Below are 24,739 nucleotides of genomic sequence, written 5' to 3'. Positions count from 1 at the left end.
AGCTGTCTTCATCACGCTGCATTTCTCCTCCAGGAAAATAGTTGCAAAAAGTCTATCTCTGGACTCAGTTACTCGGTTTTTTTTTGGGGGGGGGGGCGCTTTTTTTGTTTTTGTTTTTAATAGCTCAGAGTTCTATGTTTGTTTCCCCTTGTTAGGTTTCTGTGTTAGAGTTCTGAGAGGTTTATCCGTGCTTTGAGCTCCTTGGGTCCCCTTGGACCTGCTGTTGTGACTTGTCCTGTGAGTCTTCCATCACTGATTGCTCTGTAGTCAATTTCTGGCACCTTATTTTGGCATACTGAGCTCATAGGTTATGTTTCGTTTTTAAGATTTTTGATGCGTGGCTATTTTGCCCGCATGTATATATGTGCACATCATGTGTGTGCAGTGTGCCCAAAAGAGAATAGTGAATCCTCTAGAGCTGGACTTAGGTGTGGTCCCCAGGCACCTTGTGCTGTTGGGACTTGAACCCAGGTCCTCAGGAGAGCAGCACTGCTCTTAGTGGCTAAGCCAGCTTTCCAACTCCAACGTCTTAGTTTACTGAAAAGTGTTTATTGACGGTTTTGGTGTGGACCACATCTGGGCGCTGAAGGAGTTATGACCTGTCTTTTCAAGCTGGGTTTGCTTGTGCCTGTCTTTCAGGAATTAGCAAGACCCAGTTTACCAGAAGTAGACTGTTGTATTGCCACTCTTTGAACACTAGAGGGAAGTCTAAGCCCAAATTAATCTTAAAGTCATAGTTGGTGGGTTGTTTAGGGATGAATTAGGGGTGCCTAGAAAGGTGAGTAGGTTTTCACAAGCCCAAGCCATAGGCTGAGGAATCTTGTCATCATTATAGTCCCTAGCATACCGAAGCACTACGCAGGGTCCCGTTCAACATGGCATAACCATTGTGGGTAGATATACCCTGCCTCCTGGGCCAAAGCAGTGGCTATCAACAATGCCAAACTATGTGGTACCATAAGGTCCTAAACCTGCACATCACTGGGGACATAGCAGGGCTCACCTGCTGTGGACTGATCAAGGCAGAAGTGGACTCAGGGCCCAAGATCAGTGCACCAGGGATAGCTGATCCTGACTCTTACAGAGGTCTCTCATGCACTGAGGCATCCTTTGTTACCAGAGAAGTCCCTAACCTGGGACCTGAAGGTGGCCAGGGGGTGGGGCATTACTGCCTTTTGTGTTAGGTTTTTCCTATTTGACACTGTGCCGTCATGTCTCTATGCTTTTCTGGTTGTACCTCCATGAATGGAGTCCTAGACCACACTGTAATGAGTGAGGTCAACCCCTGGCCACCTAGATGGATGCTGAGTGACTGATAGCAAGTTGGGTTGTGGGTGCAGAGCCTGCAGCGCCTCAGTGGTTCACTGTGCCCCTCCTGACTCTTCATTTGGCCCTACCTGTTTCAGACTTAAATTTTTTGTTTGTTTGTTGGATTACGGCTTTTCGCCAGTTCCTTTGTCCGTCTGTGGTTCCAATGGCTTTCACTTCTCCCATGACTCCCACTCCAGATGTTCGGTGGCTTATTGTAGCTCCCTGGAGTTCTGCTCTCTGACATGCAGTGACTGTGTCCTTCTGCTCACCGCCCCTTTCCCTCTGATCCACTGTGTATCTCATTGGCTATTTTATTTTCAGAATGCTATCCCCATAGGATTCTCTCTGTAGCTTCCGTCTGCTCAGGCTTTCTGTTTTAGCTCACTGTTTCAGGTGTGTGGGCGACTGCTCGCTGAAGCATGGCTGCTTTGAGTTCATTGCTAGGGCATCTGGGGCTCTGCCGTCTCAGCAGTGATGCTTGGTGGATGTGATGCTCAGGAGGAACCCAGGCATTTTCATGCCATGTAGCTTCAGTCTCCACTGGCATGTCCAGCCTGCTGCCCACAAATCATACGTACCCCAAGGTATGGCCTAACACAAAGTTCTAAACCTAAAACATTGTGATTTTTCCCCTCTTCTAACTCCAGTTTCTGGAGCATGGCTTTGCAGATGACAGTGTTGCAGCCCCATCTGTTTGGGTTGGCTTTTGCTGACACTGGAAAATAGGAGGTGGGAGACTACTGTTGTTCCTGCCAGAGCACAGTCAGTCCCAGGCCCTGCTTTAGCCTGGACACCCAAGGGCAGAGTCTCTGCATTGTGGCTGGGTAATGCTGAGAGTTCCTGATTTTGCTCTGGGTTTCCTCTGACAGCGCCCAACCGGAAATGTCTGGGTGCCTTGTTTTTACCATGTGGGGTAGAAGTTTGTTCGCCAGGAGGGTTGCAGGGTACCATCATAAAGCCCTCTGAAGGCCAAAGTGTAAGTTCTTTACATGCCTTAGCTGCAGTGGCTGAGGTTAGACCTGGTGTCTTGTGCTGGGAGGCTATGGTTAGGTGCTTCTTGCCCAGAAGCTTTGCCTCCAGCTGGACTGCCAGTGCTTCCCTTGTGTTGGAGCTATGGTGACGTGCTGAGCCAGGTAAACAGATGCCACCAGCAGTGAGACCAGCAGGTTTCCAAAGTTCCTAGAAAGAGGAGCGTGTGCAGAAGCGCCGATGCCGCACACCGTGTGTGTCCTCAGTTGAGAGAGGTCGGAGGTGGCCAGCCGTGTTTTGGGAAGAGATTAAGTGAAGAGGTCATGTGGAAAGGACTTGCAGAGTGAAGAGCAAACAGTCGTGTGTGAGCACTCAGGCAACTTACAAAAGCAGGCATTCTTCTGAGAATGTTGACAAGGCCCTTTAACCCCAATTCGGTGTCTCTCCCCTCTGCAGGGACAGTGCAGCCTGCTTTGCTATCCAGAAAGGATTACAGGCATCACGCAGTGACATTAAGATATTTAAGCATAATGATGTGGCTGACCTGGAGCGACTGCTAAAAGAACAAGAGAGCGAAGATCAGAAGGTACGAGCCTCTTGACGAAAATTATGCAGCTCTTTGTACTTCCTAAGCAGCTAAATTATAGATGGAATGGTAATCTGCCATTGGAACCTTGCCTGCAGATCACATTTGGATATTAAGTAAGGGTGTTCCTGCTTATTAAATGTATTTCGGCTTGAAGCGCCTTGTCTGTCATATTTACGGGGAGGCAGTCGAAGCAGCTTTTCCATGGGGGCTGAGAGGAGAGCAGCAGCCTGCCCTTGAGGGGAGATGTGGAAGTAGCTCCAGAAACACAGGAAGACTGTAATGAGGCGCATGGATTAAGTTCAGAATATGCCTGTTTATACCATCGAAGCTTAAGCCTCCTGAAGCTCCAGGCAGCTGCCGTGGGGAACAGCCACGCTGAAGAGGGAATGCCTGGGGGCCTCGAGTGCCGCTAGTGGTGGTGCTTCAATGGTATCTCCCTGTGTCAAGATTGGAGAGCAGCACAGAGGACGTGGGTTTAAAGCATCATGGGAGGATACTGTCTAGGCTGTGTGATGGGCAGGGAGGAGTTCTGCAGCAGGACTCCATGATGTATGGACTGTCTTGGAAGGCCACTTGTCACTCTCAAACACCCTTTCAAGTGGACCTTGCCTAAGCAACTCATCCATAACTAGAGTAACTGATGAAAATGCTCACCACTTTCTTTGGTTTTGTGTTAATTTCTGTTTTCCCAAGCATTTGTATTATTCTTTTAGAATTCTGTCATCTTTGTTTAGGAGTCAGCCCATTTGATAGATATTTCAGGAATATGCACATTGCCATTGAATATGTTGTTTGTGCTTACTGTGCTATCAGCCAGTGTTCCTATTTACACAATTAAGAAAAAGCTAGCTGGGCATGGTGGTGCACACCTTAAATCCCAGCACTCGGGAGGCAGAGGCAGGCAGATCGCTGTGAGTTCCATGCCAGCCTGGTCCACAAAGTGAGTCCAGGACAGCCAAGATAACACAGAGAAACCCTGTCTCAAAAACAAAACAAAACAAAAACAAAAAAAAAAAAGAAGAAGAAGAAAAAGGACAAAGCTAAAGATATTCAGAAATTGAGACTGCCCCACTGGGGCCTGGAAGGATGGCTCAGAGGTTAAGAGTACTGGCTGCTCTTCCAGAGGTCCTGAGTTCAATTCCCAGCAACCACATGGTGGCTCGCAAAGCGCTAAACATAATAATAAATCAATAAATCTTTAAAAAAAAAAAAAAGAGAGAGAGAGAGAGAGGCTGCCCCACTGTTGAAAGACCAGTTCTTTCAGCAGACTGAGAAGACTGCCCTGGTCTTGACTGGGCACTAGATCACAACCACCAGGGCAAACACCATTTGAAAGAGTGACTGAGAAAGGGCTGCTGGAAGCTTTTCATGGTAGATGTTGGAGATGTGGGAACTCAAAGTTAGGTGTTTTCATGAGATTTATAATTGATAGAGCATTTTAGAGATAACAATCAGGAAGAAAATTATGTATCTTAGAAATTCAGTTTCACTTTTTTACTAAGTAATTTGTACTTCATTTTCCTCAGGAGTAGGCTGTTCAGTAACTCCACATTTTATTTTTAGAAAAATTGTCTCTAGAAGATAAACAGAACTTATGTTAAAGATTGGCCTGTACTTACAATGCAATGTAAAAAACAAAATGAAGGTAGGTGCTTGCTTCTAGCACTGAGAATAGTGAGGTATGCCAGACGGCGGTTCCACACACCTTTAATCCCAGCACTAGGGAGGCAGAGGCAGGCTAATCTCTGAGTTCAAGGCCAACCTGGTTTCCAAAGTGAGTTCCAGGATAGCCGGGCTGCACAGAGAAACCCTTTCTTGAAAAACAAAACAAAAAAGATTGGTGAGGTAGCAGTATGCCCACAAGAGGGGGTGGGGGGATGCGGGGGGATGGGGGGCGCGGTGAGTCTCCAGGAAAGCCATGGTTTAAGGTGCTGGGAAAATGCCTCGGTGTTTAAGAGCACCTACTGCTTTTGTAGAAGACCCAGGTTCATTTAGCAGCATTGTAACTCCAGATCCAGGGGGTCTGACACTACCTTTGTTTGACCTCTCAGGTCACTGCACCCATGTATATGCATATATGCAGGCAAAAATTCATACATATAAAATAAATAAAAGTCTTTTAAAAGAAAAAATAAAACTTTTTTTTTTTGAGACAGGGTTTCTCTGTATAGCCTTGACTGTGCCAGACTCACTTTGTAGACTAGGCTGGCCTCGAACTCATAGCGATCCGCCTGCCTCTGCCTCCCAAGTGCTGGGATTAAATGCATGCATCACTACCGCCCGACCTAATAAAACTATTTTTAAATAAAACTTAGAAATGACCACAATGTAATATTTTTTGGTTGTGAGCCTAGTCTTTAACAGGTGAGCCATTTCTTCAGCCCACAATGTAATATTTTTAAAAATCAGATTCTAAAATTTTACTACAGTAAAATCCTCATTTTGGAAAAAGTGATACATAGATTAAATAGCTAAAAGAAAGACAAAAGTTATCAGTGCATAGATTGCCTACCTTATCTTTAGAATTGTTCCTTGCATTTTTGCTCATCCTAGGTCTCTTACATTAATATACTGAGTTCCTAAGCAGGTACTTGAATAAGGATGTGGTAGAACACCAGTGTGTGTAAGGAAGCCCTGCAGAAACCAAGGAAACAGGACAGTTTTAAAAAGGAGATGTCAGGATGCTGTGTGTTGAAATGCACATGCCCTCTTTTCACCCGTGACCCTAACAGGTGTGTGCCATCTTGAAAGCGTTGAGCTGTGAGCTGCAGGAGACTGGCAGCTGCTGTGATGTACACCTCTCCAGAGCAGAAATGCTTCTGTGCAGATAGAAGCTCCAAAGTGCCCCCGTGGTGGTGTTATAGTAATGATTGCAGCACAAGTAAAAAATCTTTGAGTAGAAGGTGGGGGTGAGTTTTGTCTCTGGTCTCAGCACTTTTCAGCCTGTCACTTATACCTGCAGTGTCTTCAGGCTCTCGGGCATGATAGATGAGTGGCCTCTGGCCACAAGGTGTAGGGAGACGCATACTGTGGGAATTAGGCTGCTCTGTCTACTCTGCTACCTTGGGCTTGATCCGCCAAGTCTCATTTGGATTTTACCTTACTCACTGATAGGTCAGCAAAGGTAAGGAAGGTTAGGGATCGCCAGCACACAGAGGAAAATACAGTACACACACACACACACACACACACACACACACACACACACACACCCACCCACCCACCCACCCACCCACCCCCATGCCCCTTCCATACTCTTATCATCAACCTCCCACTGCTTGTACCATTTATACCTCCCCTCGCCCCTCGGGCTCTGCCCCTGGCAGCAGTAGTGATAATGGGTTTCATTGTCATTTTTTCTCCTCTTACACTGAAATGTGTAAGTCCTAGCTGTGTAGTTTTGAGTGGCTTTACCGTGTAACTCATCCATGAGTCTGCTTCATTAAGTTCCCTGGGCTTTCTCCCAACCATTCTGGGGCTAGGACTTTGTTTACCTATTGTCAGGTGCCTCCTGTGGTGTGTGACGTCACCTGGCTGATGTTGTGAACTGAAAACTGCCTGAGAAAGGAAACGGCTTCTCCTCACTAGAGTTCCTGTCAAAATAGTAGGATCTCAAGAGTTGAGTTTTAATTCATTGTGGCTTTTTTTTTTTTTCTTAAATAAATACCTTATGAGGTGCAAGTTCTTGGGAGTAACAATTTATATTTGTAGTTATGACAATTAAGATGCTGGGACTTTGTTTTTGTTTTTAAGAATCCTCGCAAGGCTCGTGTGACTCGTCGTTTCATCGTTGTGGAAGGGTTGTACATCAACACTGGAACCGTCTGCCCTCTTCCAGAACTGGTGAGCAGCCCTGTTGAGTCCTTACTTCAGTGTGTTTATTGGCAGTTAGACCTTTAGCATATCATCACACTGAGGACATGAGGCCTGGCGCACAAGCTGGCGCCGCCCATGAAGGTGCTTGCATTAGGCCTGGCTGCGACCACACAGGGTGGAGTGAGAGAACCACCCGAGTCGTGCTGCAGCTGCTCACCCATGCTGTAGCATGCACGCATACACAAATAAGTAAGTAAATACATGTAAAATAATAATATCTTCCTATTTTTGTAAGGGTGTCAAAGACTGACAGGACGGTGGGGTGGGGGGTGGGTGATAAGCCAGAATGTACTACAGTGGGGTTTTAAAACATTTTGCTACATTTATTCTGTGGTATGGGAGAAGAACGTGCACGCCACATTGTGCATGTATGGAGATCACAGGACAGCTTGTACCTTGTGGGTCCTGGGAGTGGACTCAGGTGGTGGGCTTTATCCCCTGAGCCATTCCCAGCCCTAGGGCAGTTTTTCATGGAGCTCCAGTTGCAGGGCACTGCCACGGACAGGCGTGAGGTGGAGAAGCTGGCAGGGACTGAAAGTGCTGACAATGTAGAGCTTATATAACACAAGGTGGGGTTCGACCTGGATTCCTGTTTTCTTTCACTGTTTTCCCTCGAGGGCTTATTTATTGTTACTATTTTGTAAACATGCTTTTTAGAACTTGCTGTCACCTTCCTGTTAAGGAAGGGATGACCTCTCCCTTAAATTAGTGTTTTTGATGAAAAATCCAACCTAATACCCACAGTCATCCCTCCCATTTAACAGTGGTGATCAGGAACAGACCAAAATCCTCAGTTATCAGAAGCTTCAGAGATGGACAGCAAACCATCTTATGTATTCTGTGCGTTTCTGTGGTTGTGGTGGAAGGAAGAAACTCAGTAACTGAACCTATAATAGGTAAAACTGTGACTCCAGCAACAACAAAAGAAGTAAGAATCAGCGAAGATGTGAAAAATCCAAGTATTTCTCCTTGTCTCAAAAATTGAGTAGCTTATGATGCTGCTGTAATTTAATTTGGTTATACAGCTAATTGCATGCAAATTACCTGTGACTAAATTTATTACAAATTGGGGGAATACATACAAATACACATTTATTACTTCCTAATGCATTGTGGGTAAGTGTCTTAAGAACACTTCTTATTTACCCTTTAATAAGCTCATACATATCTAATACCAGGTGGGGGCGCCGCGTACCTTTCATTCTAGCACTTGGGGGGCAGAGACAAGCAAATCTGTGAGTTCGAGGCTAGCCTGGTCTACAGAGCAAGTTTCGGGAAAGTCAGAACTACACAGAGAAACAGTGTTTCAGAAAGCAAACAAACTGAGGGGAAAAGATTTTCTTAAAAGCTTGATGACAGAGAAAACCAAGCCTTCCATGTTGGTGTATCCCTGCAATGCCTGTGTGGTAGCACTGAGGAGGCTTATACGGAAGGAGCAACACAAGGGTTAGGCCAGCCTCTTCTGCATGCAAGTGTTAGGCTAACCTGGGAACAGAGTGAGATCCTTCTCTTAAAAAGTAAATAAATAAAGTAAGAGGAAAGCAGACTAAGGAGCTATGATAATAAACAAAATAAAACTTTTTTTTACATTCAAATATTTCTGTAGACCCAGATTAAAACAACTACTGAGAAAAATATACATATTTCCCAGGAGGTTTTAATACAGTTAGACAAGCAGGTATTTAACAGAGAAGTTACCTGTCTGTACATATAAGTGTCCTAGCATTGTGCTGTCTGTCACTAAGCTGAGTCATTTCAGAGATGAAGACAGTTGCTTCCTAGTATCCACTGTTCTGACATTTGTGAAGGTGCCATAGACGGTGACATGGGGAGGTGAGCTCTTCCTCCTGGGCTCCTGGGAGCTCAGGAAAGCTTGCTTGGGTGTGGTTCTGCCCAGTGCATATTGTCAATTCATTCACACTGCACTCTTGCCCACAGCCTTCGAGCTCCTGCTGAAGAGAGTTTCTCCAATGCACATTTCCGCAGAAGGCATTTCTCAGCCTTTCTTCGTCTAAGACTACTAGAAAGCACATTAGCAGGGCTCATGTGGACAACAGAGTCACTGTCAAAGAAAGGCACTGTGACATAAAAATGTGCAGTGCTGCCATGAGAAGGACACTTGGTCAGAGAACAGTGACCTCTCCTCAGCTGGGAGCACCTGTTAGCAGGTAGCTCACTTGTTTCTTCACCACCCCACTCATGACCCTTGAAGGGTGACGGAGTGGAAATTGATTTCAGAGTCATAGATTTTAACAAATAGGTAACTTTGCAAATACAGAATTCATAGTATTGAGGGTCAACTGTCTGTACTTTTACAAGTTTAATTTTTTTTTTCTCCAAAAGGCATTCTGTATGCTGCTAATGATATTAAGTCTATATGTGTTAACACCTAGGTTAAGTTAAAATACAAATACAAAGCAAGAATCTTTCTGGAGGAAAGCCTTTCGTTTGGAGTCCTTGGGGAGCACGGGCGAGGAGTCACTGAACACTATGGGATAAGCGTGAGTTCTCACTGGGAAAGCTCCCTATAGGAAGCCTGTCCATAGGAAGAACCTTCACTCATCCGGAGGCTCAGGTGGCTTTGATGTCTGGGTGGATCTGGTCAGCCCAGTCAGGACTCTGCCTTCCCTCTGCACCCTTTGTTCTGTTGGCTGGAGATGGGGGTAAGGTGTTGAAGCTCTGGATTACATTTGCTATGATCACCAAGGACTGCCTTATGCCCTAGTAGCTGGGCGTGGCGGCACATGCCTGTCATTATAGCAGGTGGGAAACAGGCTTTCATGAGCTACCCCCCCCCCCCACGCGCGCACACAAACAGCTTCCTTGGTTAAAATTCTATATAGTGGTGGTGCACACCTTTAATCCCAACACTCAGGAGGCAGAGGCAGGCAGATCTCTGTGAGTTTGAAGCCACCCTGGTCTACAAAGCGAGTCCATGACAGCCAGGGCTACACAGAGAAACCCTGTCTAAAAAAAAATCTACGTATACTTTGTAGAAGTACGTACACATCATACACATGCAGTTGCGCCATACGTGTGCATGTTTGTGTAGGTGGTGGCATGTCTGTCCTTGTTTGATATGTAATGTTGACACATATATGCACGCTGTCAAAAACACCACAGAGAATGGATTCAGTGTAGCTTCGAAAAGTCTCAAACAGTTGGAATAACCTTGGCCATAGTGACCAAGCGCCCTGGAGTGTGCGTCTAGTGCCTCAGGCTGCTGATAGCTTCCTTGCTGACCACCATGGGGTAGACTTAGAGGGTGCCTTTTCTCCAAAATGTGCTTTTGCTCCCTGTGTCACCAAGTGATGCATAAAATAAAAAGTCCCCTTAATTTTCTCCACTCAAGTACTGGAGTGCCCCAGAGAAAAGAGTAGAGTAATGCCCCAAGTGATTGTGGGTAGGGACATAGGTGAGCTGTAACCATATGTGAAATTTAAAGAGGAAAACCACTGTCCTCAGAGGGGCTTGTTGGTGACTTGTTCTCTGTTTTTCCTGGAAGATTGACGATATCGACCTTATCAGTGCTAACATGGAGAACGCACTCGCGTCTGTCGGGGGCTTCTGCTGCGGCCGGTCTTTCGTGGTTGACCATCAGGTGACTTTCTTAAAAATGGTGCACAAGTGCAGATATTGTCCCGACCATCACTTCAGAACGCAGCTTCCAATACAAGATTTAACTCACAATTTATTCCACAGTTTTTATTCTAAAACCTGTTTTTAAAGGCTAGTTCAAAGTGTCTACAGACACATAAAGTCCTGACCTCCTAAGACACCACCTTAGTCCTTGTAGTTCCCCTTATGGTGCAGTGCCTGCTGTTGGGATGGGTGTGGGGATTTGGTGCCTTCCAGAAGTCTCTCTCCAGAGAGAGAACATCTGTCTTCTTGTTTCTCCGTAGCGACTCTCTGGCCAAGGGTACTGCTTTTCAGCCTCATTGCCTCCCCTGCTGGCTGCGGCTGCCATCGAGGCCCTGAACATCATGGAGGAGAATCCAGGTATGGCCTTGTAAAGGCTGCTCCTGTTGACTCTGGCCCCGTCTTGCTTCCTGGCAGACTTAGCCCAAGGAAATTATTTACCAGACAAAACTCTAAATTACTTTAGAAATCAAGTGTTCCACACACAAAAGCTAATATCCAAAACTTGTTGAGCACAGGTGTTTAAAATTCAACAAATAGTCTATGAAAATGCTATAAAGTCTAAACTAAAACATTAAGGTCCAAATCACGCCTCTTCTCAGCGTTTCAGATGAATTAGCTCACCTAGGCCTGGCATTGTGGGAAGATAGCAGTGGAGCAGCCACCCCTGCCTCAGGGCTGTGCAGGGCTTTAGTGCAGAGTGTGGGGCTGGAGCCAGAGGGCCTGGCTGCTTCTCCAGGTGCAGTGCTAGGAAAGGTGGGGACCTGGGTGCTTCCTCAAGTATCATGGCCATCATCGTTTGCCTTCTAGGGTTGGGGAAGTTAGCAGACGGTGCTGAGCTTTACTGGTTGTTTTCTGTCTTGTTTTCCCCGTCAGCCTTTGAAGCATCAATTAATATCAATGCTATCCTGTTCTGTCAGCAAACAACTGTGAGCAAAGTAAAGTTAATTGAGAATTTAGCAAGTGGCCTTTGACTGTAACAGTGTAGCCTTTAAAACTAAAAAGGGGTTGGCAAGATGGCTTGGCAGGTAAAGGTGCATGCCTTTACCTAGATCCCCAGAACCCACATACCGGTGGTCGAGTGCTCTTTATATAAAATTGTCCTCTGACCTCCACACATGTGCAGTGGTGCATGACCCCGCCCCCAAGCCTCACACACTAATAGTGAATAAATCTAAGTGACTGGAAAGGAGAAGAGCCCTAGCCTAGCTGTCCCTCCTGAGTCCCCAGTAGAGGGGTCGGCTCACACAGCCAGATGTGTGTCTCAAGCTTTTCCTGAGTGAAAGGAAAACATCCCAGAAAACTACTGTGTGCTGCCCATTGGCTCCGAGTTAAGTGCTGAGTTGAGTAATAAATATGTGCCCTGAAACCTTACCTGGGCCTGTGCAGCTCTTGAGGAGGGCACGAGCCTGCATTTGGTGTTGCTGACAGTGAGCAGCACCAGTGAGAAGGGGCCACTTGATGACATCAGATAATGCCCAGGCCCTCAAGGTATACACTGTTAAGTGTGTGCTCACACCCACAGCATTGATAACATTTCTGACTGAGGAACTGGGCGGTTAGAGGAATTCATAAGCTGATACCAACAGGTCCTAAATAATACCATCAAACTTTTTTTATTCTGTGCAGGCATTTTTGCAGTTTTAAAGAAAAAATGTCAACACATCCATAAATCTCTACAAGGGTAAGTATTGTGGTTTTCAGCCACAATAGCAGCGTCTGCACCACACTGAGCAGCAGTGCAACTCGGAGTCTTATGAGTGTTATGGACTCTGGACCCTTCAACCACATTGCAACCACAAAAGCAAAACCTTACTCCACGCAGCTTTGAATACAACTGGACCCACTGTTGGCCACAGTCTTAAAGCCAAGGCCTTGTTTTTCCAGAAGTTATACAGCATGTCAGTGGGCATAACAGGAAGAGAATAATCCTACAGCTCCTACCATGGATGACCCAGGTAGACATGGTGTTCTCATGTCCACAGGGAGGTCACTGTGTGCTGCATACCGGGCAGCCCTGATTCCTACTCTCCCTGGTGCTCGTAGTAAATTTGATGGGGAAAGAAAAGAAATTAGTCATGAGTATTCTTTTTCTAAAAAAGAAAAAAAATCTTCGGTCTGAGTTTTGGTGCCACAGTAAATGATCTCATTGTTCTAGATCTTTCCTTTTGCTCCCTAATGAGATATATGCCTCTTGAGATGTGGAAGTTCTGTCTCCTTTGTAAGATGTGAGAATAGACACTGATGAAAGTGGTGCCAGGTGAGTGAGTGGCCGCAGCTTTTGTGTAGAACAGGAAACCTGTTCTGTGCGTGTGCTGGGTGGGGAGTGGCTCTTGCATGATTTATGGTGGGAGGGTCACTGCGTTACTCTCTGGTACAGCACAGCACAGCACAGCACATCCACTGGCTTAAGCATGAGGTGCCCTGTGCTTCAGCTTTCTCCACATCCTGTACTACTTCCTCTGGCTCTGTCCAACCTTCTTTCTGCTGTCCATGGCCTTCTGTCTGTCTACCCACGCTAGTGGATTGCCTGGGCTGATTTTGTCACTCATCATGGACAGCTAAGTCAAGCATTCCTCCTGCAATCATAGGGCATGTGTGTGTTTGTGTGTGTGTGTGTGTGTGTGTGTGTGTTTACGTGTACGTACATACATACATTTGTGTGCATGTGTGTGTGTACATGTGTGTTGTATATAGGGAGGACCACTTATTGTCATTCCTTAATTACCATCTGACTTGGTTTTTGAGAAGTAGTCTCATTGGCCTAGAACTTGCTCAGCAGGCTTGGCTGGCCAGCCAGCAAACTCAAGGGCTACACCTTTCTCCCAACTCCACAGCACTGGGATCCAGCATGTGCCACCTCACCTAGTAGGTTTTACATAGGTTCTGGGGATTGAAACTTATTTACTCCTCTTTCTTTCTTTCTTTCTTTCTTTCTTTCTTTCTTTCTTTCTTCTCTCTCTCTCTCTCTCTCTCTCTCTCTCTCTCTCTCTCTCTTCTTTTTTGGTTTTTCAAGACAAGGTTTCTCTGTGTAGCCTTGCCTGTTCTGGATTCCCTTTGTAGACCAGCCAGGCCTTGAACTCACAAAGATTCACCTGCCCCTGCCTCCCAAGTGCTGGGACTAAAGGTGTGCGCCAACCACACCCGGCTACACTTTGTTTTTAAAGGACTGTCAACTCTGCTTTGTTGTTAGCCCCTCCCCTTTCCTGGGTTGCTGCAGTCCTGTTCATGTGACTCCCTCCCTTCTGTCAATGACTCCATTTATTTCTGCTCTTTGTTGCTTGTCTTATCAAGAGTTGTGCCACTCTTTCCACATCCTCATCTTGACCTTCCACTAGAAAGACACTGAGAGCTGATTATTCCTTTTTCCTTGACCAGACTGTAGGTTCCCGGTGATGGCAGTGGTGCGGAATCAACAGGACCCACCTCAGCTCCTCTGGTTTTCAGCTCAGGGACCACTCTATCTTCCTTTGCATTCTGCTCTCCCAATCTTGTGGGCTTCCTTTTACGACTCCAAACGTCTTCATCTTCATTTCCTTAGAAGGCTTTCTTCAACACCCTGCTCTTGATGGTATAACCTCGAATTGCTTCATAATTCTTGTATGTGAACAACTCCCAGGTTTTTGTGTCTCCTCTGTGGCGTGCTGCAGAGCTCCATATTCCAGGTCAGTTATTGCCCTCAGTAATTACACTAGGAAGACCCTGCAGGAACTTGATATGCAATGCCAGCCGCCAACATGGAAGGGAGCAACAGACAAAACAGGAGGAGGCACGAAATGAGGAAACCGAGAGGGTGGGGACATGGACTGAGTGAAGATGTAGCCTAGCGTGTTGCCCTTGAATCCTAACACAGGTGCTCTGTGTGGTGTGGGGTGGTTTATTGAGTGTGTTAGAGAGCAGAGGTCAGGGTACCAGTTAGGAGATATGTGCACACAGAGGAAACTCATAGCTGCAGAGAGCAGTGCTTGGACTCTGGGTATAATGAGGGGAGAGCCTGCTGGGTGATTGAGACTGAACTGTGGCTGATCTAAAGCTCTAATCTGAGGGCGTGGGTGAAGTAGCTAGCACCTTGGGGACTGGCTAGAAGCATGGAAAAGGGGCTTCCGGAGGAGACTCAGCACATGGTGTGTGACAAGCTTCACCTACCTGTCTGGAGAGCAGCCTTGGATTCCCAGGTTTATGTTTAAGTCATTAGCACATGGGTAGCATTGAAAGTGTTTGTATTTCCTAGTGTAGAGGGCAGGAACCAGTTTAGGAGGAGGAGTGGCCAGTGAGGAAGAGGCTTCGCCTTTGTCTCTGTGGTCTTCTGCCTGTTGTTTGGCTCCGTCAGAGCATGAATGTCTCCACTGTGTGTGCAGACAGTGCTTACCGCCTTCATCTTCCTGAACTACAGGGTGGAGGCCATGGCTTCTTTGTTGATGGCTCTGAGCCTCAGACCAAGCCCAGGCCTTGGTATTTACCTGTCTGGGTAAGGTGATGCTTTTGCCAAATATGTAAAAGGCTCTTTGGTTTTTGAACTGAAAATACAGCTGTGTTCATCTGTTCTTAGCATAGACATAGGTGTTCTGCTTTGTTCCTTCCTCCCAGCCTTTTCTACCCACACTAGATTAGGCCCTGGTGCCTTGTGTACTTTGAAGGAAAGCTGGGTCATTTGAGATGCTATTTGAAATTATAATTTTTTTTTACAGTTTTTCTCAAGGGAAACATGACCTAAAAAGTCGATGCTGCCCCCTGTGCCCCTTCAGGACTAGCAGAGGACAGGCCTTGAGGGTGTGTGGCTTAGTTTCTGTACTGGTGAAAACTGACACAGGTCACCCCACATGGCAGATGCCCTGGGTTCTAAGGGTCTAAACACAGACCTGTACCTTGATCTGTGGAAAAGCTTAATGTGTTGAATTACTTCAAATAAAGAAGATACAAAAAATTAGTATTTGGGGGTGGCTTGTAAACCAACTACGGTTGGCTGCCAGCACCTCACATAGTACCAGTTATAAGCTTTTTGTCCCTGTAATAAAATGTTTGAGGCAATTAAGTAATAAAATCAGAAAAGTGGTTTTTATTTACAGTTTTGGTGGTTCGAGTTCATAGTTCTTTGGAAATTCTGGACAGAGCCAAGGAACAGAAAGAGGTCACTAGGATCAATATAGCCATTGCGGGGGAGGGGAGGTAACACCCCTATGACCTCAGGACTTCCTTGTTGTAGAAAATAATAATGTTTATTATAAAATTAGCCTGTAATTATTATGGTGGTATTATCTAACCCGCTATCATAATCAGTAAGAGACACAAACACACTGCTGTATTTTAAATAAGCCTTATTTTACCTGGGGCTAGGCAGATATTAACCCCCTAAACTGCCTCCCATTATCTCCCAGCCCCCATCCCAGGCCATCTGCTTTAATCATTTCCATCTGGGCTACTTCCCGCCCATAATCCCGAAGTGCTTGTGCATGTTGTTCAGCTGGGCCACTTCTTTCCTTGTGGAACTTCAGAGTTCCTCCTCTGGGCCCACAGTGTTCCTTCCTGTCCCATGGTGAGTCTCTCCTTATTCCTCCTCCGGTACCTCTCTCCTCCTTCCCAAGATCCTTGTGCCCCCTAAGCCTGGGACCCTTGGCCACACCTACCTTATTTCTGCTCTGCCTCAATGTCAAACAGGGCAGCAAGACTATACAACATTACTTGGGGTACATGATAATTTGCTTTTAAGAGACAGCAAGCAGACGTCAGGGAACAAAATAATTAACAATCAAACACAAGACATCAGACCATGCTGTTCCAGTGCCTACCTCCTAAAGGTATATGACACCCACCAGTAGTGCTCCTGGGCCCTGAGCAGGGCACAGCGGCACTCACTAAAAGCTAGTTGGGTCCTAAATTGGGAACATTCCTAGCCCGTTTCATCATCTCATTCTGAGGGAAACCTGGGCCTAAGAATGAGGAGCTGAGAGAAATCAGCCAATCTGAAACAAGTATCCCAATCTCAAAAGGCATATATCACAGCTGTGTGCTCAGGGATGGATAGTGTGGCCGAGAGTGAACCTGGCCGAGTACCACTCATACCGCTGCCCTGAATCTCTAACGGTCATTTCTGTCTTTCTTGTTTAAGAGTTATTTCTTATTTTATGGATGAGTGCTCTATCTTCATGTACACATGCTGCCAGAAGAGTGCATCAGGTCCCAGTATAGATGGTTGTCAGACACCTTCTGGTTGCTGGGAATTGAACTCAGGACCTCCAGAAGAGCAGTGTTCTTAACTGCTGAACCATCTCTCCAGCCCCTCTAACAGTGATTTCAAACGACTAGGTTTTCCCTAAAGCAATCTGGTTCTTCCCTGACATAGCAGACTTCTGCGTGTTACTCGAAGAAGAAAATCTTAATGCATTTAAGATTTAAAGCAAGTCACACAGATAAGACAGTTATGTCACCTAAACCTTTTGTCGATAGTCAGAATACAGTGCTATTATGTCACATCTTTGTCGCACTCTAAAACGTAGATAATAAGCAAGGATGGTGCGTAGACCTAAAGAAGACAAATCATAGAAAAGTGTGTGTACATCCTGCTGTAACTGGGTCCCATGGGGCCCTGCAGAAAGGCAACATGATCCGGATCTCAGCATGGACAGCTTTCTTGGGAACAAAAGAGCAATGTATATGAGGTGAAGAGATGGGAGGGCCAAGGCCAGAGGTCAGGGGGCTGTGAGAGGGGTGGCCACGTAGGGCAAGCAGCAAGGGTGCCCAGACTCCCATAGGAGATTGAAAAGGAGAAACACGGTATTTCATGAACAAGAGCCTTCCTGTGCCCACAGAAATGCATAACAGGCATTTCCTGGTCTGAGAGGCACCACCCATGTGGTGGGATGTTCCTGTTTGCATCCCTAGTTCTGCTGTTCAGTGGGTCTTGACAGGGCTATTTGTGTATTTATTCATTTGTATATTTTATCTTTGGCATTGGGACTGAAGCTGGGGCCTCACAGATGCTAGGCAAACATGACACCCTGAGCTCCAACCACTGCCCTAACAATTACCCTGTGCAGGATCTCTGAGAACCTGCAGTGTACTGATGCCATGTGTGTTTGTTTCTCCAGCATTTCTGGATTGAAGGTGGTGGGAGAGTCCCTTTCTCCAGCGTTTCACCTCCAGCTGGAAGAGAGCACAGGGTCTCGGGAGAAAGACGTGAAGCTCCTCCAGGAAATTGTAGATCGAGTAAGTATGCAGTTGTGTAGCGACGGCCTCTCCACCCTTGCTTACCTCATTTTCAGGAACACCCCCTGCCCCAAAAGGTGGGGTAGCCAGAAGCTTCTCTCTGGTCACTACTCTTGTTGTGGTAGAGATTGTCTAATGCCCCTGGCCCTCCCAGCCAGCCCTGCTGAGCTCAAAGGGTTCCCGAAGGGCAGGCTGAATCAGGCCTTCTCTCCCCTTGGGTCAGCTCAGCTCGCTCCTGCAGTTGTGAGTATACCTCTGCTCAGCTTCTCTCCTGAACAGCCCTGCAGAACACTCACCACTTCACCATTTGCATTTTTTGAGACAAGGTCTCACTCTGTCCCCAGGCTGGCCTGGAACTCACCATCTAGCCAGGCTGGACTTCCAACTCATGGGCCATCCTACCTCAGCTTCCTGAGTGCTGGAGTTGCAGGTGTGAGCCACTACTCCTGAGGAAATCTCTGTTGACTAATTTCACTAATTACTGCTAGGTTGTTGACTCTGCACTCACTGGCAGGTGTGTAGCCTATCCTCCCAGCAGTAGCTACCTCTTCAGAGGCCTCCCTACCTTTCTTCCAGCCTCTGGCCCCATCCATGCAGAAATCCAGTGTGCTGCAGCACTGGGGATGTGCATGTCTGGAGCCATGCAGCCTTCCCGTGGAACCTGGCCCGGCCTTTTATGCCTTTGAGGAGTAAAGGCTTCATTCAGTCTACAGCTGCCCTGAGACGAAACTGCCAGACTCCTTAAAGTAAATGAAATGCCTGCCACCTGTGCCCTTCATCCCTGTGGCATGCCCAGAGGGCCCAGGCTGGTCACACAGTATTCAGTGTGAAGCTGGTATGTGAAGACCTCTTGTGGTTGCACAAGCTGCCTGGGCCATCCTTCATCCTACCCTGTTGGAATCACATGACCAGGAGCTAGAGTCCATGGAGGACTGCACACAGTACATAACCTCTTGGGATGCACTGTATTAAAAAGGCAAACCAAACCTAAGATTCATAATTGAGGACACATGTCAGAATATGATGATCAGGCTAGCAATACTTGCCTGGTTGGAAAAGGACATGTCACACATGTTCTCTCAAGCTCAGCTCTGCAGGCCTGAGGAAGGACAGAAAGACTTCCTTAAAGGGACAGAGTATCCTCCACCCTTTTACCACCTCAGTGTTTTACCCCAGATATGTACAAACATGAAAGTAAATATGTGGGTAGAGTTTTTAGACAAAGGTAAAAACAGATGCGCACATCAGAGCCAACAAAATGGACAAGCCAGCACAGCTCCAGTTGATTACATTATGTCCACATGGCTGTGAAGTCTGCTGTTTTAAACAGGACTGTTCTCCATGGTAGGCCCACACCAGTGAACACAGAACAGAAGCTCTGCAAAAGCTGTCTGCCTCTGTTGGAGCTCATGAAAGGAGCCTGTTTGCTGTCTCTCCTAATGGTGGTCTATGCACTGCCCTGTTGTTGGAGTGATCTTTTTTTAAATATATTTTTATGATTGATTGATTGATTATGTATACAGTGCTCTGCCTGCATGACAGAAAAGGGCATTAGATCACACTATAGATGGTTGTGGGCCACCATGTAGTTACTAGGAATTGAACTCAGAACCTCTGGAAGAACAGTCAGTGCTCTTAACCTCTGAGCCATTCCCCCAGCCCCTGTTGGAGTGATCTTCATGCCAGGATATCTGCCATCTGTTAGCCCCACTCTGTTCTTTTGCCTTAGCACTGTGAAACAGACACAGAACTCACGTGCAAACAGTGGACATACATGCACAAACGTTCTCAGAACGAAAGAACGAAACCTGAAATGGGGGCTGGGAGATGGCTCAGTGTCTAGTTACTCTTCTGTTGCTGTGGTAAACCAGCTTTGTTTAATTTGGGCTTGCCATTTCAGAGAGTTAGAGTCCATGATGGTGGAGAAAAGGCACAGTGACAGCAACAGCTGTAAACTCGTGTCTTGATGACAAGTAGGAAGCAGAGAACACAATGAGAATAGCAGGAAGCTTGAAAGCCCCGAAGCTGCCGCCTAGTGACACACCAGGTCTCCAGGAAGACCACACCTAATCCTTCCCAGACAGTTCCACCTGCTAGGGCCAAATATTCAAATATATGAGCCTGTGAGGGCTGTTCACATTTAAGCTATCGCTTTTTTTTTTTAGATTTATTTATTAGTATGTGTACAGTGTTTTGCCTGCATGTACACCTGCAGGCCAGAAGAGGACATGGGGCACATTATAGATGGTTGTGAGCCACCAAGTGGTTGCCAGGAATTGAACTCAGGACCTCTAGAAGAAAGTCAGTATTTTTAATCTCTGAGCTATCTCTCCAGCCCCAAGCTACCACTTTTTACAATCAGTAAAGCAGTTGCTGAACTCAGGTCATGTGGATCTGATTTTAATCCCAAGAACGCATGTTTTCCTTTTTTTTAAAGCAGTTATAGTAGTGTGTGGAGGAATAGTGAATGGATGTAACAACTGTCAATAAAGCGCTGTTTAGCCAATCAGCTGGGCAGAAGGACAGAAAGTGGAAGGCGGGGCTTCCGGGGAGAGGAGAGAGAAAAGTGGCATGGTTAGGAGGGAAGGGTTAGGGGAAGAGGAGGAGCATTGACAAGGACGGGGAGAGAAATAGCCCTAGGATCACCATAGTGGCAAGTGCTTGGGCTATAGGTAACTTATGAGGGTTAGAGTGGTTTGTTTAGTTTATGAGTAGATTTGTATCAGTTTAAATTTCTGCCCAGCTTAGAGCTGACAGACTATAAGCATGGTTCAGTCTCCCTGTGTCAGTTATTATGTAGGCCAAACGATACAATTCAATGTAACAGTTGCAGCCTTGTGATCTCAGCATTGGACAGATTGGCTGACTTGGTAAGCATCAGGCCAGTGAGTGACCCTGTCTCAAAAGGATGGATGGAGCCTGAGGAACAGCAGCCAGGTTGTCCTTTGGCCTCCACATGCACACACACACATATGCACACACACACACATATGCACACACACACACACATATGTACACATACACAGGAGCTAAATAATAAAGCAAACCTGAGAATACTTCACAGTTCCCAAGCTGATATCCAGTCTCCAGATGCTCTCATGACATAAATCACCCTGAGAAATCCATCATGGAGACAGAGTGCCTTGCAGCCTCTTTATGGCTCCTGCCCACACTCCTGTGTTTTCTGTATCTAGAGGTACACTAACTTCTTACTATTTGCAGACCTGAGAACTTTTGCCAAGTTTATGTTAAGTTGCTTCACAGCACACTGTTTTTCACAAACAACTCTGGTTTGTGATGTCTCTAAACCAGCCAGGCCAGATGTTGGGAGGCCGCACACTTCCAAGTTCCCGTCCTGGGTCTGGAGGAAGCACACGGCTGTACTGCTGTCTGTATGGCCTCTCTTCCTCCTTGAGGCTTGTGGCCATCCTCCTTTGGGCTGATGCTTTTCCGCTGGGCATTTGGGATAGTCATTCTTTCCCTCTATGTACTATGCCTTGCACTGTGCATTTTGTATGCACTTAGAGATGTGTGTACACACAGTAAATACAATCATACAACTCTCGGAATCCTGCGGTGCAGCAGCTTGCTGTGTTCCCAGGGTTCTGCAGCTATGACTGTCTAGTCCCAAAGCTTGTCATCACCCAAAGGGGAATCTATATAAACTGTTGTTGCCTTGCTCAAGATTCTGGGATTTCTGTATTCCAGTGGAGAACTTTTCAGTTATACACGTAATTGGCAGGTGCTTAGTGCATAGGAAAGCTCAGAACCATCTTTGTCAGTACCAGCCATCTTTGTCAATACCAGCCTCTGGTACCTGTACCTGTCCAAATGGGACCGAGGAAGGCCTCGCTGTGCCTAGGCTCCTACTGCTGCTCTCTGACGCAGTCCTGCCAGCACTGTCCGAGCACTGGGCTTTGTTCCTGGCCTCCCTGTGGCCTCACTCTGCTTTGTCTGAAATGGTAGGATCTAGCTGTCTGTCTGTGGCTGTGCAGCTGAAAACTGAGTCAAAGTATGTAGAATCAGATTTGCAGTCTCTAAGGAGCCTAGCTGTTTCCCCCAAGTGTTCAGACATCACATGGCTCAGTAGCCACCAGACTGCAGAACCCGCATACCTACCATCTCCGGAAAGTCTGAGTCCAAAAGAAGGGTTCGCCTGGAGAGTACAGTGGGGCAATCAGCTGTCTCCTAGAACTTTGACTATGAATACGAATGAGGACAGGGATCTGTCCACTGTGCTCTAAGTCTAGATGGCTAACGTGCCCTTTCTCCCTGCAGTGCATGAGCAAGGGCATCGCGTTGACTCAGGCACGCTACTTAGACAAGGAAGAGAAGTGCCTTCCGCCTCCAAGGTTGGTTAACACTGAATACAACACCTCCTTCCTGCTTTCCGCCCTTTGAGATTGGTTATGTTGGGGAAACTTGGAAGGTTAGTGCAGGATAAGAATGTCCTTAAAGCACAGCACGTTGCCTGGGGTCATTTCTCAACTAGATTTTAGCTGAAAACCATCTCAGGACTGAGTGTCCTCCTAGGTGACTCAGGATCATCTGGCGACCCAAGAAGAACTGGTGACAGACTCTCAGCAGCTAATGACAGCTGGAGTCCAACTGTAACTTGTGCTATGCAGACTCAAGAAAAGGGAGCAGCCTGCATGTGGTCACCTTGCCAGCTGTGCTAGTGGGAGTCTGGATGCATCCGTTTGTGGACTGCAGAGCAAAGGGGGGTGGCTGTTGAGGTACTCAACTCTGACCTCAAAGTGTCGACACTGTGATCAGAGGAAGTGAGCACCGCAGCCACCACAGCCTTGGGTCAGAGGTCACAAGGGAGATTGACATGTGCTAAGGCTTTCTAGAACAGGTGACACCCTGACCTTGGAGAATCAAGTGCAGACAGTCCCCAGCTTCTGATGATTACCATGATGGGACAGCATACCATAAGAGCATTCGATTGCTCATTCAGCAGAGGGTGATAGCGTGACGTTGACATGTAAAGTCAGTTTGTTGTATTTGACTTTCCCACTCTGTAGGCTAATGTCCTGAGCTCCTAGATGTTACAGTGCTCTGGCTGAGTACAATGGAGAAACTGGCTTAGGTGGATTAGATTTGTAGAGGGTTTGTTGAGATATGGTCCCACCCTAGGCCATCTGGGTTGTGGTGGTGTCACACGCAGAAGGCCAGGTTGGAGCTAGGTAAGCTCAGAGAAGTAGCTGCTCAAATGCCTTAAGTTCTGACGTCCTTTCCTGTAGCCAGCTTCACTGTGGTTCTGTGCCACCTTAAGTTCTGACGTCCTTTCCTGTAGCCAGCTTCACTGTGGTTCTGTGCCACCTTGTTAGAGCACAGGTTTGAGACAGGAGCCTACTGTTCTGTGTCTTTGGTAACCATGCCTAGTGCTTAAAGCAGTGTTGGCAGAGGACAGGAGGAGTGTTGCCTCATCAAGCCTGTGTCCTAGGAACTTGGAAATGACTGCTTTGCTTTCTGAAGGAAGCGTTCATGTTCCAAACTGAGTTATTAAACGGGAGCAACCAGTCGCTGGCATAAGAAATGTCTTTCTGATTTGGGTCCAGCCTGCTTAGAGTGGGAGATCGATGAGGGGGCTTGGTTTTCCAGCTTTGGTGGCTGCCCCAAAAGAAAACACTCGGACTAGATGCAGGGGAGTAAGGATGGCGTAGCTTCTGCCCACAGCCACATGTGTGTTATGTTTTAGGTTTGCAGGCTGCAGACCCCTCTCCCAGCTGCTCCCTTCAGCAGCAGGTGGAGGGAGCAGAGGTGGGCTTCCTGCAGAGCTGTAACAGTCCGCAGCACCCATGTGTGACCCGCTTCACTGTGCTTTGTCTTCTCAGCATCAGGGTTGTGGTCACAGTGGAGCAGACAGAGGAGGAGCTGGAGAGAGCTGCATCCACCATCAGGGAGGCAGCCCAGGCTGTGCTGCTCTAGGCTACAGCCCAGTGCTTCCTGCCACGTCACCTGAAGACAGAATGCTCAAAGACCTCCAGCTGGCCAGGGGGAGGATTGCTGCCCAGGGTGTAGCTGTGGCTTGAGCACACAGCCATAATCAATGGATGGTTTTTATAAGGCAGGAGCTGACTTTTAGAGGACAACAGGTGACAGCAAATCACTGGTGTTTATGCTGTGCCATTTGGTCTGTAGGATGCTTCACTATCTCATCCATATTTGCTTTTGTTTCAAACTGGAGCTTCAGTTTCCCCTCTTGCGTCTGTGGGAGTAATTCGATGAGTGCTCCTCCGTATTCGTAGAACAGGATTTTGCAGTGAAGAGGAACTCTCCGTGTACCACAGTTACTGTGGAAGACTGAGTCGACTGTGTCTTCCCAAGTCCTTCAGGTAGAGCACAATGGTGGCTGCTATGCAGAGAACTCTCTCTATGTGTTATAAATGTCATAGAACATATCTGATCCTAGAACTTTTATGCACTAGTTACTGATAGTGTCATTTCTAATCTGAGCTTCACTAACAGAAAATGTTCATACTGCTTCCTAAGCAATAATCTGAATCAAACATTATTTTATTTTTGTGTAATTAACTTTATATTTTTTATATATTCTCTAGTCAGTTTTTGGAAGAGGGTTATTATTCTGGTCCCCAAATGCAAATCATGCCCTTGGTATTTTTGAATATGTCAGATGTCCTTTTTCATGGTGGTTTCGTCCAGGAGCATAGAACTGTTGGCTTTTTCTAAGCTGAGAAAAATGAGAACTTTCTTCTTTTCATTCTATAAATTCCAGATGCCTCAGAAAAATAGAGTGCTTTAAAAGCGATTCCGAGCTGTACACTGGCTGCTGTTCTCAGCAGACGTGCTCGTGGTGTTAAGGCTTGTGATGTGTGCCACATTGCGTGCACACGGAAGGCCATTATTCCTTCTCTTTGCACAGGCAGAGGAATCAGGTCATCAGCATCGCTTTATGATGTGCATTCGTGTTAGCAATGGATCGGCATTTTAAGTGATCTGTGACATTTTTAATGTTTCTATTTCATACGTGCCTTGTGATTGCTGCTTCTGTGAGGGTACAGTCCTGTCGAGGAGAAGTCTGTTCTGTTCTGGGTTTTAATGAAATAAACCTCCAACAGCTTACGTTCCTGAAAATGAAAAAACTAGCAACTTACTCAACTCATCAGTCTCTCAGTTTTAATCTTT

At 46.6% G+C, this 24,739-nt stretch overlaps 1 protein-coding gene across 2 annotated transcripts in view; it reads left to right on the top strand.

The window, feature by feature from the left end:
• Sptlc1 (serine palmitoyltransferase long chain base subunit 1) overlaps positions 1–24,398 on the top strand; it is a 42,284-nt gene extending 17,886 nt beyond the window's left edge. Inside the window, exons 7-15 of one of the 2 annotated variants that reach the window (XM_051171390.1) lie at positions 2,737–2,866; positions 6,623–6,712; positions 9,139–9,246; positions 10,251–10,346; positions 10,648–10,744; positions 12,014–12,068; positions 17,470–17,587; positions 21,866–21,939; positions 23,460–24,398. In XM_051171390.1, the coding sequence (XP_051027347.1) occupies positions 2,737–2,866; positions 6,623–6,712; positions 9,139–9,246; positions 10,251–10,346; positions 10,648–10,744; positions 12,014–12,068; positions 17,470–17,587; positions 21,866–21,939; positions 23,460–23,625 (934 nt within the window). In that variant the 3' untranslated portion in view covers positions 23,626–24,398. Of the gene's footprint in view, positions 1–2,736; positions 2,867–6,622; positions 6,713–9,138; positions 9,247–10,250; positions 10,347–10,647; positions 10,745–12,013; positions 12,069–17,469; positions 17,588–21,865; positions 21,940–23,427 lie in introns of both variants that reach the window. The other variant, XM_051171384.1, reaches the window with a different exon arrangement.
• The last annotated feature ends 341 nt before the right edge of the window (positions 24,399–24,739 follow it).

This window comes from Acomys russatus, chromosome 3 (assembly GCF_903995435.1).
Source record: "Acomys russatus chromosome 3, mAcoRus1.1, whole genome shotgun sequence".
NCBI lineage: Eukaryota > Metazoa > Chordata > Mammalia > Rodentia > Muridae > Acomys > Acomys russatus.
This window is presented reverse-complemented; position numbering and strand designations above follow the sequence as displayed.